General features: G+C 31.4%; 2 protein-coding genes across 5 annotated transcripts; one reads left to right on the plus strand and one right to left on the minus strand.

The window, feature by feature from the left end:
* The first annotated feature begins 948 nt into the window (after positions 1 to 948).
* On the plus strand, positions 949 to 5,156 carry LOC114411982 (kinetochore protein SPC25 homolog). 3 transcript variants are annotated; one of them, XM_028375738.1, is made up of 8 exons: positions 949 to 1,171; positions 1,269 to 1,334; positions 1,418 to 1,564; positions 2,722 to 2,832; positions 2,912 to 3,001; positions 3,090 to 3,212; positions 3,595 to 3,830; positions 4,302 to 4,721. In XM_028375738.1, the coding sequence occupies exons 1-8, from the start codon at positions 1,039 to 1,041 to the stop codon at positions 4,311 to 4,313; spliced, it is 918 nt and encodes a 305-aa protein (XP_028231539.1). In that variant the 5' UTR covers positions 949 to 1,038; the 3' UTR covers positions 4,314 to 4,721. The 3 variants fall into 3 exon arrangements, with proteins under 3 accessions (XP_028231539.1, XP_028231540.1, XP_028231538.1); XM_028375737.1 differs by lacking the exon at positions 4,302 to 4,721 and adding an exon at positions 4,749 to 5,156 and having other exon boundaries at positions 950 to 1,171; XM_028375739.1 differs by lacking the exon at positions 4,302 to 4,721 and having other exon boundaries at positions 3,595 to 3,836.
* An 840-nt stretch (positions 5,157 to 5,996) lies between these two features.
* On the minus strand, positions 5,997 to 9,454 carry LOC114411983 (short-chain dehydrogenase TIC 32, chloroplastic-like). 2 transcript variants are annotated; one of them, XM_028375740.1, is made up of 8 exons: positions 9,166 to 9,445; positions 8,301 to 8,532; positions 8,115 to 8,194; positions 7,499 to 7,652; positions 7,307 to 7,385; positions 7,062 to 7,149; positions 6,918 to 6,964; positions 5,997 to 6,418 (listed from the first exon to the last, which is right to left on the minus strand). In XM_028375740.1, the coding sequence occupies exons 1-8, from the start codon at positions 9,293 to 9,295 to the stop codon at positions 6,236 to 6,238; spliced, it is 993 nt and encodes a 330-aa protein (XP_028231541.1). In that variant the 5' UTR covers positions 9,296 to 9,445; the 3' UTR covers positions 5,997 to 6,235. The 2 variants fall into 2 exon arrangements, 1 of the variants encoding a protein (XP_028231541.1); XR_003666565.1 differs by having other exon boundaries at positions 6,362 to 6,418; positions 7,037 to 7,149; positions 9,166 to 9,454.
* Positions 9,455 to 14,327: the final 4,873 nt, after the last annotated feature.

The raw sequence follows: 14,327 nt of genomic DNA on the forward strand, positions 1-14,327 counted from the left end.
TAAGTACACTCCCATACGCCCTTTAATATTTAATTATCCATTATATTTTTTTCCCTCGAAGGGGTACACTACTTGGAATGCTCTTTTCTTTTCCGTAGATGTCTTTCTGGAATAATATATATCTATTTCGAGAAATGGCTTTGCATGAAGATGTTTAACTGGTAATAAGAGATCAATGTCAAAGGACTTAGACAAAAAAATAGTGATGTGGGATAGTTTGAGAACTAGTGTAAGCTGCTAAATAGTAAATATTAGTAATAGTTAACCATGATAAGGTTTTTGTTGGTAAATTTGAGGGGAATAAACACTAGAAAAATCTTCACCAATGAGTCTCAAACACACCACATAATTGAACTTAACACTATAGTTTAATCCAAAATTTTAATGTTTAGGTTTGTGGGTTTTTCCTTACTTCATGTTATTTAATTTTCTTATTTTTATTCTATGTGAAACTTTGAGACAAATTTCATGTACCGAATTAATAAAAAAGGTTCAAAATCATGTATGAAAATGGAAAATGACTAATTTATCATGAATTAAATAAGAAAATTATTTTAAAAATTAGAAGACTAATTTAAAAACAAAAAAAAGAAAATAAAGTTTTGATAAATTTGAGGGGAGTAAACACTAGAAAAATCTTCACTAATGAGTTTGGGTATACCACATAAGTGAATTTGATATTATATTTTAATTTAAAAAATTTAATGCTTAAAGTTTATGGGTTTTTTCTCAATTATATGTTACTTAATTTTTTTTTTATAATATGAAACAAATGAGACAAATTTCATGTATTGAATCAATAAAGAAAAAAAAATTAAAATTATGTCTGAAAATTAAAAAGGATTAATTTGTCATGAATTAAATAAAAAATCAATTTAAAAATAAAATAAAATAAAGTAGCATTTGTATATTTTATTTTACTTGAACAAAACAAATGAGTCTGAAAACGAAGGCAAGCAAAACTGGCGGGCCGCTAAATTACCTTCCATATTCAAAAACCTGAAACTGAAGAAAGATCCCGATTGGGAGCGAAGAAAGATGGAGTCCCCAATCTCAATCTGCGACACTGAGATCCCTCTTCTAATGCAGAGCATCGATGCTTTCACCGCTTCTTACGTCAAATCCCTCCATTCCCTCAGAGCCAGAGCGCAAGAAACCGCTCGATGTCAAGGTACTTTACTTCAATACAATAGATTAGGGTTTCGACCACAAACCCTCTATACTTCACTACTTTCGTCTTATCACTCTCTTTCTTTCTTTCTTTCCAGTTCAACTAGACGAGGTTAAATCTAAACTCAGAGAGACCGAGGATGATTTCGTCAAAGCACTTGCGGGTTTCTTTTTAATTTTAATTTCGCATTTCGGTTTCAATTCCTTTCGAGTTTCAAATAATCGCGCTTTGGTTTCGACGTTGCAGTCAAGACCCGCAAAGAGGCCAAGCGAATGGCTTTGATGGATGCTATTGCTTCTGCAAAGGCTAGAGTTGAAGACCTCAATGCATCTATTCAGGAGCAGCGAACCAAAAAGCAAGAATATGCTGCATTTATATCTCAACAATCTCTCGGTAATACTCCTCCTTCTCTAAGTTAATGAATTATCTTACCTTCTCCATAATTATTTAATGTAATTACTGCAGAAATGTGGAGGTAGTTAGGATTGCCTTTATTATATAGAAACAAAATTATATTATGTAAACGGCGAACCTTGCCGGTGGTTCTGCAATTGTCATCACAGTCAGACATGTTTGTAGCTTTTTATTTTTTCAAGTCTACACGTTTATTTTCTTTGCAGGGCTTATCTGTTGTGATGACTTAAATTGATTTGAAATTATGAGTAAAATATGCACACAATATATGTGCATGTTTGGTTTAAACTTTACAAACTTGAGTTTGGGGAGCTCCAAATTCTGTTTGGAGAGAAAACTCATTTTGGTGACATGTTTGGTTACCCTCAAAAGTATGTTTGCACATGAAAATTTTACCTGGAAACTCAGTTTTGTAAAAGTAAGGTTTGCAAAAGTAACCCATGCCGTAGGTCTACAACACTGAGTTTCCAGGTAAAATTTTCACGTCCAAACATACTTTTGAGGGTAACCAAACATGTCACCAAAATGAGTTTACTCTTCAAACTGAGTTTGGAGCTCCCCAATTGGAAAAGTAAACATAGCCTATGTGGAGTGGAACCAAGTTGTCCATAATCACAAGTGTCAAAATAAACTTTTTGCTGATATAGAAAATCTATAAGATTACTTGGTTTTGCTTTTCACAAGGCTATGCCTCTGATTTTTTAGGATCATGGAAGCATTAAAGTAGCCAATTGCCATCTTGCATTAGCATTAAAATTACATTTATTGAGGTTGTCATGCCTATACACTAACATTGTTTTTGAATAGTTATGTCAACATGTAGCCTATGTTCTGTTTCCTTTTCTTGAAGCAAAGAACTTCCAGGACAGGGACTATCATGCAATCTTTGATATGATTTTTTAATATTTTAAGTTGCACATGTGGTAAAAAAAATTTTGAAGGATGTTTTATGAATGTCTTGACATTTGTGCTTCATTGCCTTTGCAGGATATATTTCGGAATTGTGTTTGTCTTTTCCCTTGTATCTATTTGCATTGTTCTACCTACTAAAATTCAATATTTGCACCATGAGAGATATTATGAACAATTCTAAGCTATTTTTTCCTTTTCCCTCTTCTCTTTTCTTCTATAAAAAGCTTTGGCAGCATCTGAAGGGAAGTTAAATGAAAGCATTGAACAGAATGATGAAACACAGGCCATTTCCTGGTACAATAGGGTCCTTGGTTTTCATGTAAAAGGCGGACGTGGTAATTGACATTCATCCTTTGCACAATGATTTCTTTTCTTCTCAAAATTGATATCCTCACCAGTTCTTATGCTCTTCAGGGGTAAAATTCACATTCAAGAATATAAATATGAACAATCCAGATGAGGAGTACTTTTTTACTATCTTCCATGAAAATGATACATACTCATGTAAGCATCATATCTGGTTTTATTTATATGAACTTAAAAGTATATTGATATACTCCATGAAATCTGAATTTTATCCTTTATCTTTCAGTGTTAAGCTGTGAACATTCCCTCAGGGACACCAAAGAGTTGATCCATGAATTAAACAAGACAAATGATCTATTTAAATTTGTCAGAATAATGAGGAAAAAGTTCCAAGAAGTTGTGGCACAAGGTACAACAATGGTCCTTCCATTCTTTTACATGAGTGCATTCATGTGATGCGAGAGTTCTGTATGTTGCAGGCTGAATTTAGCACTTCAATTGCAAAATAAGTTAATTAGTCCTTTGTCCAGTCTGATTATTTTTTTGAAAATTGAAATCAATAAGCCTTTGCCAATTATGCTGGTTTATCTGTGGCCGTTGTTGTAGACTTGACAACCTTTGTCTGGAGAAAGAATTTTACTCGGACCGCATAGTTATTAAGAAGGATCTATGATATATATCTATACCCGTGATCATCTCCTTAACCATTTCAACAAATTGTCTTGTTTTTGGAACATTGATGAAAAGGGTGCTTCTTATGAATATTATTTTTTAAAATTACATCAACACAGGGAATTTAGTTGTGACAAAAGATGAACATGAAGAATCTGCCTTTAACTCTGCTTCTGCTCCAGTTTTATCAATGTCATCTGTTAGAAGTGATTTTCTAGGCAAGGAAAATGAGCATCAAGCTGAACCTATAGAAGGCAATAAACAGTTCAAAAAACAAAATGTTCATAGAAGGCTAAAATCATCAGTTTTATCTCCTGGATCTGCATCATCTGTTCGCCAGTCTCCTCGTTTGAAGGTATGAGTTGATCAATTGTTGTACTTGTTGAAATAAAATTCATGTCTCAGCGCACAGTATTATCCCAAGATCATTCTCTTCACAGAAGATGTTCCCCAGTTGTAGTTGGCCATTGTACCTTCAATATGAATGATTAAGAAGTCCCTTTATATCATTTTTTTAATCTATTATTGGTGCGATTGATGAATCTTAGCCTAGAGAAAGACGATAACGGTTAGACTAACTACTTGGCTCAGACTATCTAAGACAACTATTTTGTCCATGATATGGGCATTGTAGATGCTGAGAATTTTATATTAGTAATTGAATTGTGCATTAAGTATTAAAATTGTATGATTGTTATTGTTTGAATTAGCTCGAGTGAGTGTTATTGACTTTGGTCCCATTTGTTTTTTGAACTGAACTGGATTTTGCCTATAACTTGTAACACTGACTGAAAAGAGAACATTCTCTCTCTAATGTTCTGGTCAGACAGAAAAGTGAAGAGCACCAACTGTTAGTGTACGGTGAAAGGTGAATTTTTACCCCCTTTGTTATGTAGCGCAGTTGTGGAGCTTTTCCTCTTTTTAATCTGGCATCTGGTCCTTAATTACATGTTTAATTGTGCCGCATAGTTGCATTTCTTTGGATCTTTCATTATGGATGTGATGAAAAATTAAACATGCAAAAAAATAGTAATATGCTTTACATTCTCAGTTACACTTATGTCCCTGTTTGAGGGTTTTATCTCCAATGCTTTTTTGGGTCCTGTGGTGCATTAGATGTAATATAGGGGGTTGCTATATTCTGTATTTTGACATCATTTAATCATTAATAACTTTTGGTGGCTAGTTTTCTAGACAAAAAAAATTGGATATAATGCTTGCATATATCTATGTATGCATACAACAACAGCTAATGCTGATGACTCATATGCAGGCTAGGAAATAAAGTCGAGGGGAGGATGCTAGCCACCTCATTTGTTGATACAAGCTGAGGTCTCTGAAGTGCTCCTGTAGGGATAACTCATGACTCAGGTCGCTAAGAGCTAACAAATTGACACAATTCCAGACATTTCTGCATTCTAGTTCTAGATGTCTGAATCTGTACATATTGATCAGATGATCTCCACAAAATGGGTGAAACATGAAACTAAATTGGGAGACAGGAAATTTGTTGTAAGTTCTAAAAAATCTTGTATTGTCTATGGCTATTTAAATTGTTTGCCTTGTTGCTAAATTAGTCAAAATTACTCAATTAAATAAACATTAGTCATTATGATGTTGACATCTTTTATTAGCAATGTAAGTGAAGCAATGTATTAGAATGGTTCTTCATGATCTTTTATTTTTTTTCCTTGTGTTAACAAATTTCAATTTAACCATTCATTGTATCAAACTTTTGAGGTTGAGTCTAGGTGCAACAATAACATTGCTACGTGACCTGAATATTCCTGATCCTAGTTGTTGATATTGTCCCTCATACAAGACTAAGGGCTCGTTTATCTTAAAAGTTACGTAGAACTAATTTTGATACGTGTTTAAATTAATCTCAAATCACAATTATTACATTTGAATGCATGTCAATGAGAAATTGATTTGGCACTAAGGTTGTGCACGTCTACATTTTACCATCCTTAGACGGTTAGTTAGAACCCAAAGAAGCAAGAACTTTGTAATGAACTTCTAGATGAAGTAAAGTTTGAAAACTCAAGATGCTAGTTGTGTGACCTCATGTTGTGAAAGGTAGCCTTGTGTTCTTATATTTACTTTTTAGAGCAGATCAATTCTCACTTTCACGTTATACTTTGGTCTAAACAGGGGAAATAAATTTCATATATGCTAATTGCTAGAAACTGAAGGAAAATATGATTAATATATAATTTTGTATTTGTGAATGTGGTTTAAGATTTGAAAACGTAGTCTTTGATAATGAAAAAATTGTAGATTTTTCTAAAGAAAGTTTGTGATTACTTATTTAAAATGACTTCTTGAAAATTTAAATTAAGTAAATGATATGGCATAACAATGATGTTTTGATAAATACAATAAGTAAAATGATAGCTATCTAGAAAATAAATATCACTAATATTTTACAATAATAAATAAATATGGTATAACAATGATAAATAAATAAAATAATATTTATTAGGATATTTTTTTTTCACCATCGATTCTCCACTATTTATTTTTTTGAAAAAGGGGTTCTCCTCTATTTAGTAGTTTGTACAATAAATCATCGTAAAATCACATAGTGAAGGGTGTTCCTCTATAAACCCCCTTGATTATGGTGTTGTTTTGGGCTACCTTACAGAATTCTCTAATGGCTGCTACTTAACGTAAATTAGATAATTTACATACATATATATATATAGGCACACACACACATGGTGTAGAAGAAGACTACTAGGAGGGGAAGAAACATGTTCAATTTGTTGCTTGACGTAGCCGTTTGTGAAGCAAGGCATGGGTGTCGTTCCATAGCTTTCTGGCTTCTGATTCGTCATTTGCTAGACTTGAGCAGTTACTCTCGTTACAATCTGTAAAATATTTCCCACTCATTCCATCTGTTTGTCCGCTTAGAGCAACATAACACGTCGTTGATGCACCCTGTGAACACGCATTAACGTAATTACTATTACTCAATGGAAAATGATCCGATTATTACAGAGACATTCTTTATGCTTTCTTTGAGTGAATTATCCCATTTTAACGTCAAGCAGATTTAATCCATAGTTTTATTATAATTGTCAAACCCTCTCTGCCTTGTTGGTCGTGTTATCATCATTAGTACCATTAGTTTATGCATCTAAATTTCTCGATCACTTTGAGAATATTAAACTTAAGCAAATAATTGCTCACTTCTTAAAATATTTCGTAGGAAGTGTTCAAAATAAATAATCATTTCTTCAAAATAAGCTGAATTAAACATGTATCGCGTGTTGTTTATTTTAAATTTTAGGGGAATTGATTTTGAATTGTTGAATATTAGTAACCGAGATGAGTGTTTAAGTTAATCTGACTTACAAATTTTATTTTAGAATGTGTGCTACGACATGTGAAACTGATTTTGTGTTCTAACCAAATGAGCACTAAAATATTTACAAACCTGTGATATCGATTTCAGTAGCTTCGACGCAATGAAAAAAAGGGAATCTGCATGAAAATTTTACGGATATTTAGTTGTTTCAACCTTAAAAAAAAAAAAAGACATAGGATACCTCTTACCAAATTATTTAAGCTTTGTATTTACCCGTTATTAAGCCCTTATGTGCTCTAATAATTCCCGTCTTCACAATGCCTGGATGCACTGCATTAATAGTTACATTTGCATTCCTTTCCTGTAATCATCTCCCAATTTCCAACAATATTTTAGCCACATATACAAAATTTTACTTTAATATCGTGATGATCATGATTCACCACAAATAATTTAAAAAAAAAAATACAATAATAGAAAATTTGGGGAGTTAAGTTAATTATTTCTCATTCTCTAACCTTCAGCTGTCTGGCTACCTCCTTCACATGCAGAATTGTGGCCAATTTTGACTGAGCATATGCGCGTGTGCCATTGTAACTGTATTCGTTATTTAAAAGAGAATTGCGCTAATTAGTATCCAAATTTAATGCAATCAAATTTCTTCTTAGTTTTGCAGAGAAATTAGGGACCGAGTGGTACGGTAATTTTACTTTTTTCCACAGAGCATGTCGTTGAAAGAAAAACAAGATCTTTTCACCCAGCTATGAATCACAGAAGAAACGTTTATAATTCTTCCTTGAATGCCTGTCTTCTTTGCTGTATCTATTATTTTCTCTAGTAGCATTTTCGTTAGCAAAAAATGTCCTGCAATTAAAGAAGAAAAAATAAGGAATCATTTTTCTTTTCCGCTTCATATTAAACTTCCATTTTAATTTTTTGTTTGCTTTTCGTTATTATTTTTAACGCAGAAAAGAGTTTCCATTATTTGAAATAGACCTTTTTACAATTTATGAGCTAAGTGTCCTCTTTTGTTTTAAACTGAAAAGAGCCACCATACTTGTATATTCTGAATGAATATTAGAATTATGTGTTTAAAAGCATTTCTTCCTAATTACAATGAGTGAAAACTATTTTTTTATATATATATATTATCCATAAATAGGTCTTTTAATTTGAAGACTTGTGCAAATGTAAAGTGTCATCCACTCTTAATGTTGGTAATGAGACTGTTTTAGCCTATTTTTAACTATGCTCGACTTTGCTTCTTTAATTTGTTCGTCTCATGATTAAGAACTGCAAGAAAAAGGTAAAGAATGGGAAAAGTACCTAAGTAATTTGTAGCAAATGTCATTTCAATTTTCTCTTCGGAGAACTCCAAGTTTTGAGAGTACATTCCTGCATTGTTTCTGTGAAATAAATATATTCCAACTTTTAGCACTTCGTGAATATACATGTTTTCACTTTTTTTTACCGAATGAAAAGCAGGAAGAATATGATAAGAATAAAACTTACATGAGAATATTAAGGGGCAGTTCCAAAGCTAAAAACTCTGAACAAAATCTCTGTACAGAAGCAAAAGAGCTAAGATCAATCTCCAACAGAATAACCTCAGCATGAGGACTCTCCTTTTGGATTTTCTCTCTCACTTCCTTGGCCTTTCTCAAGTCCCTGGCACCAATCACAACCCTCACTCCTCTCTTTGCTAACACTCTAGCTGTTTCAGCTCCAATACCAGAAGTCGCACCTTCAATTAAAAATTCAACACTAATTACAACTTCATTAGTTAATTATGCCAATCCCACATTATATTTCACTCACTAATTATCAAATACTTTATAGAGTGTATAGTGTGTTCACAATATTCTTGGAGAGTCATCAAGTGGTGGTCTTCTCACGTGTGTATGAACCAATAAAAGAACAATGTACAAAAGAAACACCATCACAGGTGGTGTTCTCACGTGTGAAAGCCTACAGAGTAAAAACTCTTTGAAACTCGAACTTCCCCAATGCCACAAGATTAATGAGTTTTAAAACCACAGGTGAAAGCTTAGCTGGTAAATCACTATCATATTTAATAAAATCCACGGTAGAAAAAAAAGGATAGCGATTTCTGACACAGACAAAACAAATGGAGATTGAGCAAGTACAAATGAAGATGCCTGTGACAGTTTATGACTGTATATCACAAAGAAAGTGAAAAGAAGAAACTCTTCAAAAGAATATTCAAAATTAAGTGATGGATAACACCACACTCGTGCTGATCAGCTTCTGGAAGATCAGAGGGTAATGCTGTTGATTTGATACACAACAATATCAATGGAACTGAAACCATGATATGTAACCTTGTTCATGATATTATTATTATAGGGTAACTTACCAGTGATGAGAGCGGTTAGATTTGAAGGGAGCAAGGAACAGCAATCTTCAGTGACTTGCTCAGCTGTTGAATTTGAGCCGAAACCACTTGGCCCAGCAAGGCCTGCTAAGTATCGAAGTGTTGCCTTCATGGATTGCCCTGCTTTAGAATCTCATAAGGACAAAGCATTTGTGGTGGAACTCAAAACCACATAAGCTATATATATAGAGTATAGGCCAGCACATACACAACACAACCAATATGGTAAGTCATTGATAATATAATGGAATGTTCTCCTTGGTTATTCCCTCCTAACCAAAATGTATGTTTGTTAACCCCGTGTTATTCTACTTTGAGTTTAATTTATTGATCCCAATAAAAGTGATTCAAAAAGAATTTTTAATCTTTTATTTGAGCATTATAAATAAAAAACATTAACAAAGAAAAGTCCACTAAAACTGATCAATAGAAATTAATCACTACTTACAAGTGAAATCGGAGTTCATCCATATTTATAACTTAGATAAAAGGAAAATCATTTATAATATATATATATATATATATATATATATATATATATAACTATTTAATAATTTTTTTCCTTTAATCTCATATTTTATTTTATTTTTAAAATACATTAAACATATAATGGAATTCATTTATTTATTTTTATCTTGTTTAACACGTGTGTGAGACGTCATAAACTTAGACCGTGGACCATGACAGCAAAAATGATCGCCAATTATTAATTTATTAACGAAGTTGTTTACCAGAAGCTCAGCTCAGACCTTTCTTTCTACAATGGTTAGTGAAACATAGTTGAGTTAGTGCATTCAATGGTACTCAGTTCCTTCCTATTAGAGTGCCCACTAATTTTCAAGTAACATAATTGATTGATTGAGAGTTAAGACCACCCATGTCGGATGGCCCACAAACTATGTGATTTGAACCTACTAAGACGGTTGATATAAATTAATTATATCAGCACGTATTCTATTGATGATCCCTATTTGCAATTCATTTGGATATTTTTCCCTTTACTTTTCCAGTCTTCATTTCTCATAATTACTGCTGTCCTTATTAAGTGGCTTGCATTTTCCAGTGGGGTGTGGACTTTGCTGTTTTTTGGTAAAACTTTCGAGTTGGTAATAATGCATAATTAAGAGTAACAATATGAATCATTAATTATGTGAAGATTATTTCTGAAGTAAAACCGAATTCTTACGTGTAAATGAATGATGTTTGGTACCTGTGTTGTGCCTCCTCTTTTTTTTTTTTCTTTTGTTTTGCGCAAGGGTTCTTCCTTTTAACTTTCACTTTTCTCATGGTAATCAATTTGTGAATGTGTGGATTCATAATTTTCTGTACTTTTTAATTTCCATCTAAAACGATCATCTTATCCCGCTTTGCCATCTTTCGAAGGATTGAAACAAAGTTTTTTTTTTTCTTCAGTGGAGGAGGTTCCATTCTTTTAACCCCTAAACACATCGCATCACTGCCAGAAAATAGGTAGTTACCTTAGTGACAGCAAAGTTGTCTCTAAAATCCTTACAAATGTTGGTAATTAATAATTAATAGCTAAAAGGGTTAGCAGTTAAGAAGAGTTTCTATCATTTACTTGTGCCTTCCATAAATATATATATAGTGAAAATAATAGTGATATATGTTACATATAGCTAAATAAATAGTCATTTATAGTAAGAGTAATAAAATTAAACTATGGCTAAGTTTTTTTGTTTCTTCTATATATGCTGAAAGAATGTTGTCTTAAGGGAAGAAAGACCATATATATCATCTGATGCTTTATACAATTGAAAGGACAAATAGTACTAGACAACAAGATCCCTCTATTGCTCAGCAAGATACGTGATCTGCTTTGCCTAACATCTTTTTTGAAAGTCCGTTTATATTATTACAGAAATAGGTTTTAGTTCAACAAAATCAAAATATCACTGTCATGTCCACGCTGATTTTTTTTCTTCCTTTCCCTTATATTGGGTTACAATTATTATTTCCAAATTTCAACCTTAAGATACTGTTGGTATATATCCTGTGTGCGGTGCGACATAAATATAGATTGTTGCACCAAAAGTCATCACCTTTTGCACGAGCTAATTATATTTTCTACTTCTTACGATACGTTAACATCAAGAAATACAAAGAAAAAGGTATAAAAAAATGTGTTTTCAAATTCGCATCTTTAGGTTGGAAACATGTCGCAAATATTATAAGCTATATATGCTACTTGTTCAAGATAATTAAAATTCATTTTATATTATAATAACCCCTTTTATCATTACTAAAACGTAACGAGGAAATACATTTAATTAATATATATGATAAATTAAACTAATAAATGATCAATTAAATTAATTTTTTGGTTTAATTTTCAACTCATGTTTAAAATTATTGTCCTTTTGTTATTAGTTTTGTATGTTTATTAAAAATATTTGAAAGAAAGAAAAACTATTAATAGTGTCCGCTTTTTTGTATTTATTTATTTATTTATATTTTCAAACAGATCACGTCTCTATTAAAAAATGAAAAAAAATCCTTATATCATTTTGTACCATAGTCTGTTATTAATTATTTTAAAAAATTATTTTTGACTTTGTAGAAATGATGGTAATTAACAAATTATTAAGTAACTACATTGAGACTTTACTTAAAAGTATTCTGCTATTGCTTTATTGCTCAAGGCATGCACAGCTTGTAAAATAGAGGTATATTCTTAATTATTGTATATTTAACATTACTTATTATAGATATATTAAAGTAGTTTTTCGAATTATATAAGTTGTAAATTAAATTTGTTACACACACTATGTATGTTCGTAGTAGCTAAAATTTATTTATGTATAAGGATCACATGCCTATTGAGTTTTTTTTTCCCTCTAAACAAAAAATTTGACTCTGGCCATGTATATAATATATAAAATTAATCGTCACAGTCACCGAAATGTTTAGGATACGCCAACTCGCCAAGGTATCCAATCGCGTTGGCCAACGTTATCAATGATTTGTAGAAAAAATGGTGCAACTTTTCAGGAAAAGGGAATGAATATTTTCTCTCTTTATTAATTGCCAAATTGATAATTAATTCACCATATAGAAATCAAGTGGCAAAACTCATGCACTGATGCACGTCAATATTGTTTTGTTTAACGTTTTCTAGAATGACCCCTACGTATCTTTTCTACACAAAAAATATTGGCACCCATCGCCAAATATTGTTTGATTTTTACGGTAGATTATAAATATATAAATACAGATAAGATTAATATTTTTTTTAAAATATGATTTATTTTAAATTTAAAAATTAATTAAAATTTAGACTTTGAATCAATTAATTAAGAGATATAAATCGTTATTATTTGTACAATATGATAAATGACCCCTACAACTACATCTAAGATCATTAGTTTGACCAAGAAAATGATAATAAATTATAATATCTTTAAAATTAATCGTTCCTTTTTTTTTTCTTGATGATGCTTGCATGCACTGACGAAGAAAGAAAGAAATAGGTATGAATGTATCATATATATATCCTAACACGTGTGCATCTAGAAAAACCAATGATAATAGCTACAGCTACGGCATGCATATTGAGGATTTGAATTTAGAAGAAATGAAAAGAGAGAGAGGGATATATATATATATATATATATATATATATATATATATATATATATATATATGTATATATATATATATATATTGTGTGTAGTGTATAGACAAAGATGCTTTTGATGCGTGCACAGCTTGCGATTCACGTCTGTGTTTTATGGCACATAGAGAGGTCCAATTATCTCTTTATCCCATCCATGGCTCTTAGAGAATGATGGGCGGTGTTGGAGGTTTGACGGGGTAAAAGCAAGGCATTGAGAGCGACCCTTCAACGAGGGAATGGAGAAGTGCATAAGGGTCCCATTCTGTCTCCCAACTTGCCAACACCATCTTATCACCTGCGACAACTCTTTCAATCTCAATTCCTAGTTTCACACGTGATCATCTCCATTCCCTTCATGGCAATTGCATGCGCCTACAAATTAATCAAAGTCTCTTCAGTAAAAGTCTGACCAATATATATCAATTATCATCACTAAATACAAAGTACTGTTCCAAATCCACATATATGTGGCATGAAAAATATACTACATGCATTATGCATATCTGACATACATGCTTGGATGACACAAAAGGCTCCTTCCCATTATTCAAAAGCCAAAGTGGGTCATTATACTTGTGTACCTTCTTTTGCTAAGAAAATAGGATCACAAGTTGTGGAGTTTTGTTAATTAAAGGCTGAAATATGAGCTGCCATCTTTTTTTACTGATCTGATTTTCTTCTGGTTGTGATTAGCTAGTTGTTTCGAAATATTATATATATATATACTCACATATTTTGATTCAACATAAAAACAAATATATCTTCGTTAATTCTATCCCTTGTACTTAATCAAGCATTAGCATAAGATAGTAATGTGTCGTTGTTGTTCTGAGTGGAACTAGTTAAATAATTTTTAGTAAAATTTTGGGTTTTCTTATGGATGAATAAAGAATCATGATTGAAAGATTCTATTAAAGGTAGTTAACTTGATTTGTAACGAAAATTAATTATCAATAAAATTAGTAAAAATTTTGTATTAATGTTATGATGATAAAATAATTCAACATAAATTAAATATATAATTCATTCAAATAAAATTAGGCTTGAATTTTTTATGTTTAATTTTGAATTCAAGTATTGTGAATGGAAAAAAATATAAAATTAAAATATATAACCTCCCACAAGATGCCTCAAGGTGAATCCTAGCTAGTGAGTTAGAAAATTATTATCTTCTATACATTTTTATTCATAAAATGGGAATTATAACAAATTACAGTAAAGTGATACCATAATAATATTTGGACACTTTAACATTATTAGCATTCCTGTCATATCTTTCATTTCTCTTGATTTTTCTTTTCTTATTAAATTATATTATCAATCATATCAATTATTTATTTTTTCTCTTTTTCCATCTCTCTCAAAATGTTTAGAGAGATAAAACTGAAAAAAGTATACATCTTATAGGCAATATAATTTGACATAAAAAGAAAAATAGAGAAAAACATTAGATTTTTTAAAAAAAATGAGTGTTCATGTTTCGTGGGTCTAGAAATTAATTACCCGAAGT

This window comes from Glycine soja, chromosome 5 (assembly GCF_004193775.1).
Source record: "Glycine soja cultivar W05 chromosome 5, ASM419377v2, whole genome shotgun sequence".
Taxonomy (NCBI): domain Eukaryota; kingdom Viridiplantae; phylum Streptophyta; class Magnoliopsida; order Fabales; family Fabaceae; genus Glycine; species Glycine soja.

Excerpts from the sequence above, each read along its gene's own strand:
- LOC114411983 (XM_028375740.1), bottom strand. The coding sequence starts at position 9,295 with ATGAAGGCAACACTTCGATACTTAGCAGGCCTTGCTGGGCCAAGTGGT. Across the intron at positions 7,150-7,306 it reads AGGTAGCCAGACAGCTGAAG|GAAAGGAATGCAAATGTAAC; the intron begins GTTAGAGAATGA and ends AGATGATTACAG. Across the intron at positions 6,419-6,917 it reads TACTGAAATCGATATCACAG|GGTGCATCAACGACGTGTTA; the intron begins GTTTGTAAATAT and ends GCGTGTTCACAG.
- LOC114411982 (XM_028375738.1), top strand. The coding sequence starts at position 1,039 with ATGGAGTCCCCAATCTCAATCTGCGACACTGAGATCCCTCTTCTAATG. Across the intron at positions 1,172-1,268 it reads AGAAACCGCTCGATGTCAAG|TTCAACTAGACGAGGTTAAA; the intron begins GTACTTTACTTC and ends CTTTCTTTCCAG. Across the intron at positions 1,335-1,417 it reads TTTCGTCAAAGCACTTGCGG|TCAAGACCCGCAAAGAGGCC; the intron begins GTTTCTTTTTAA and ends TCGACGTTGCAG.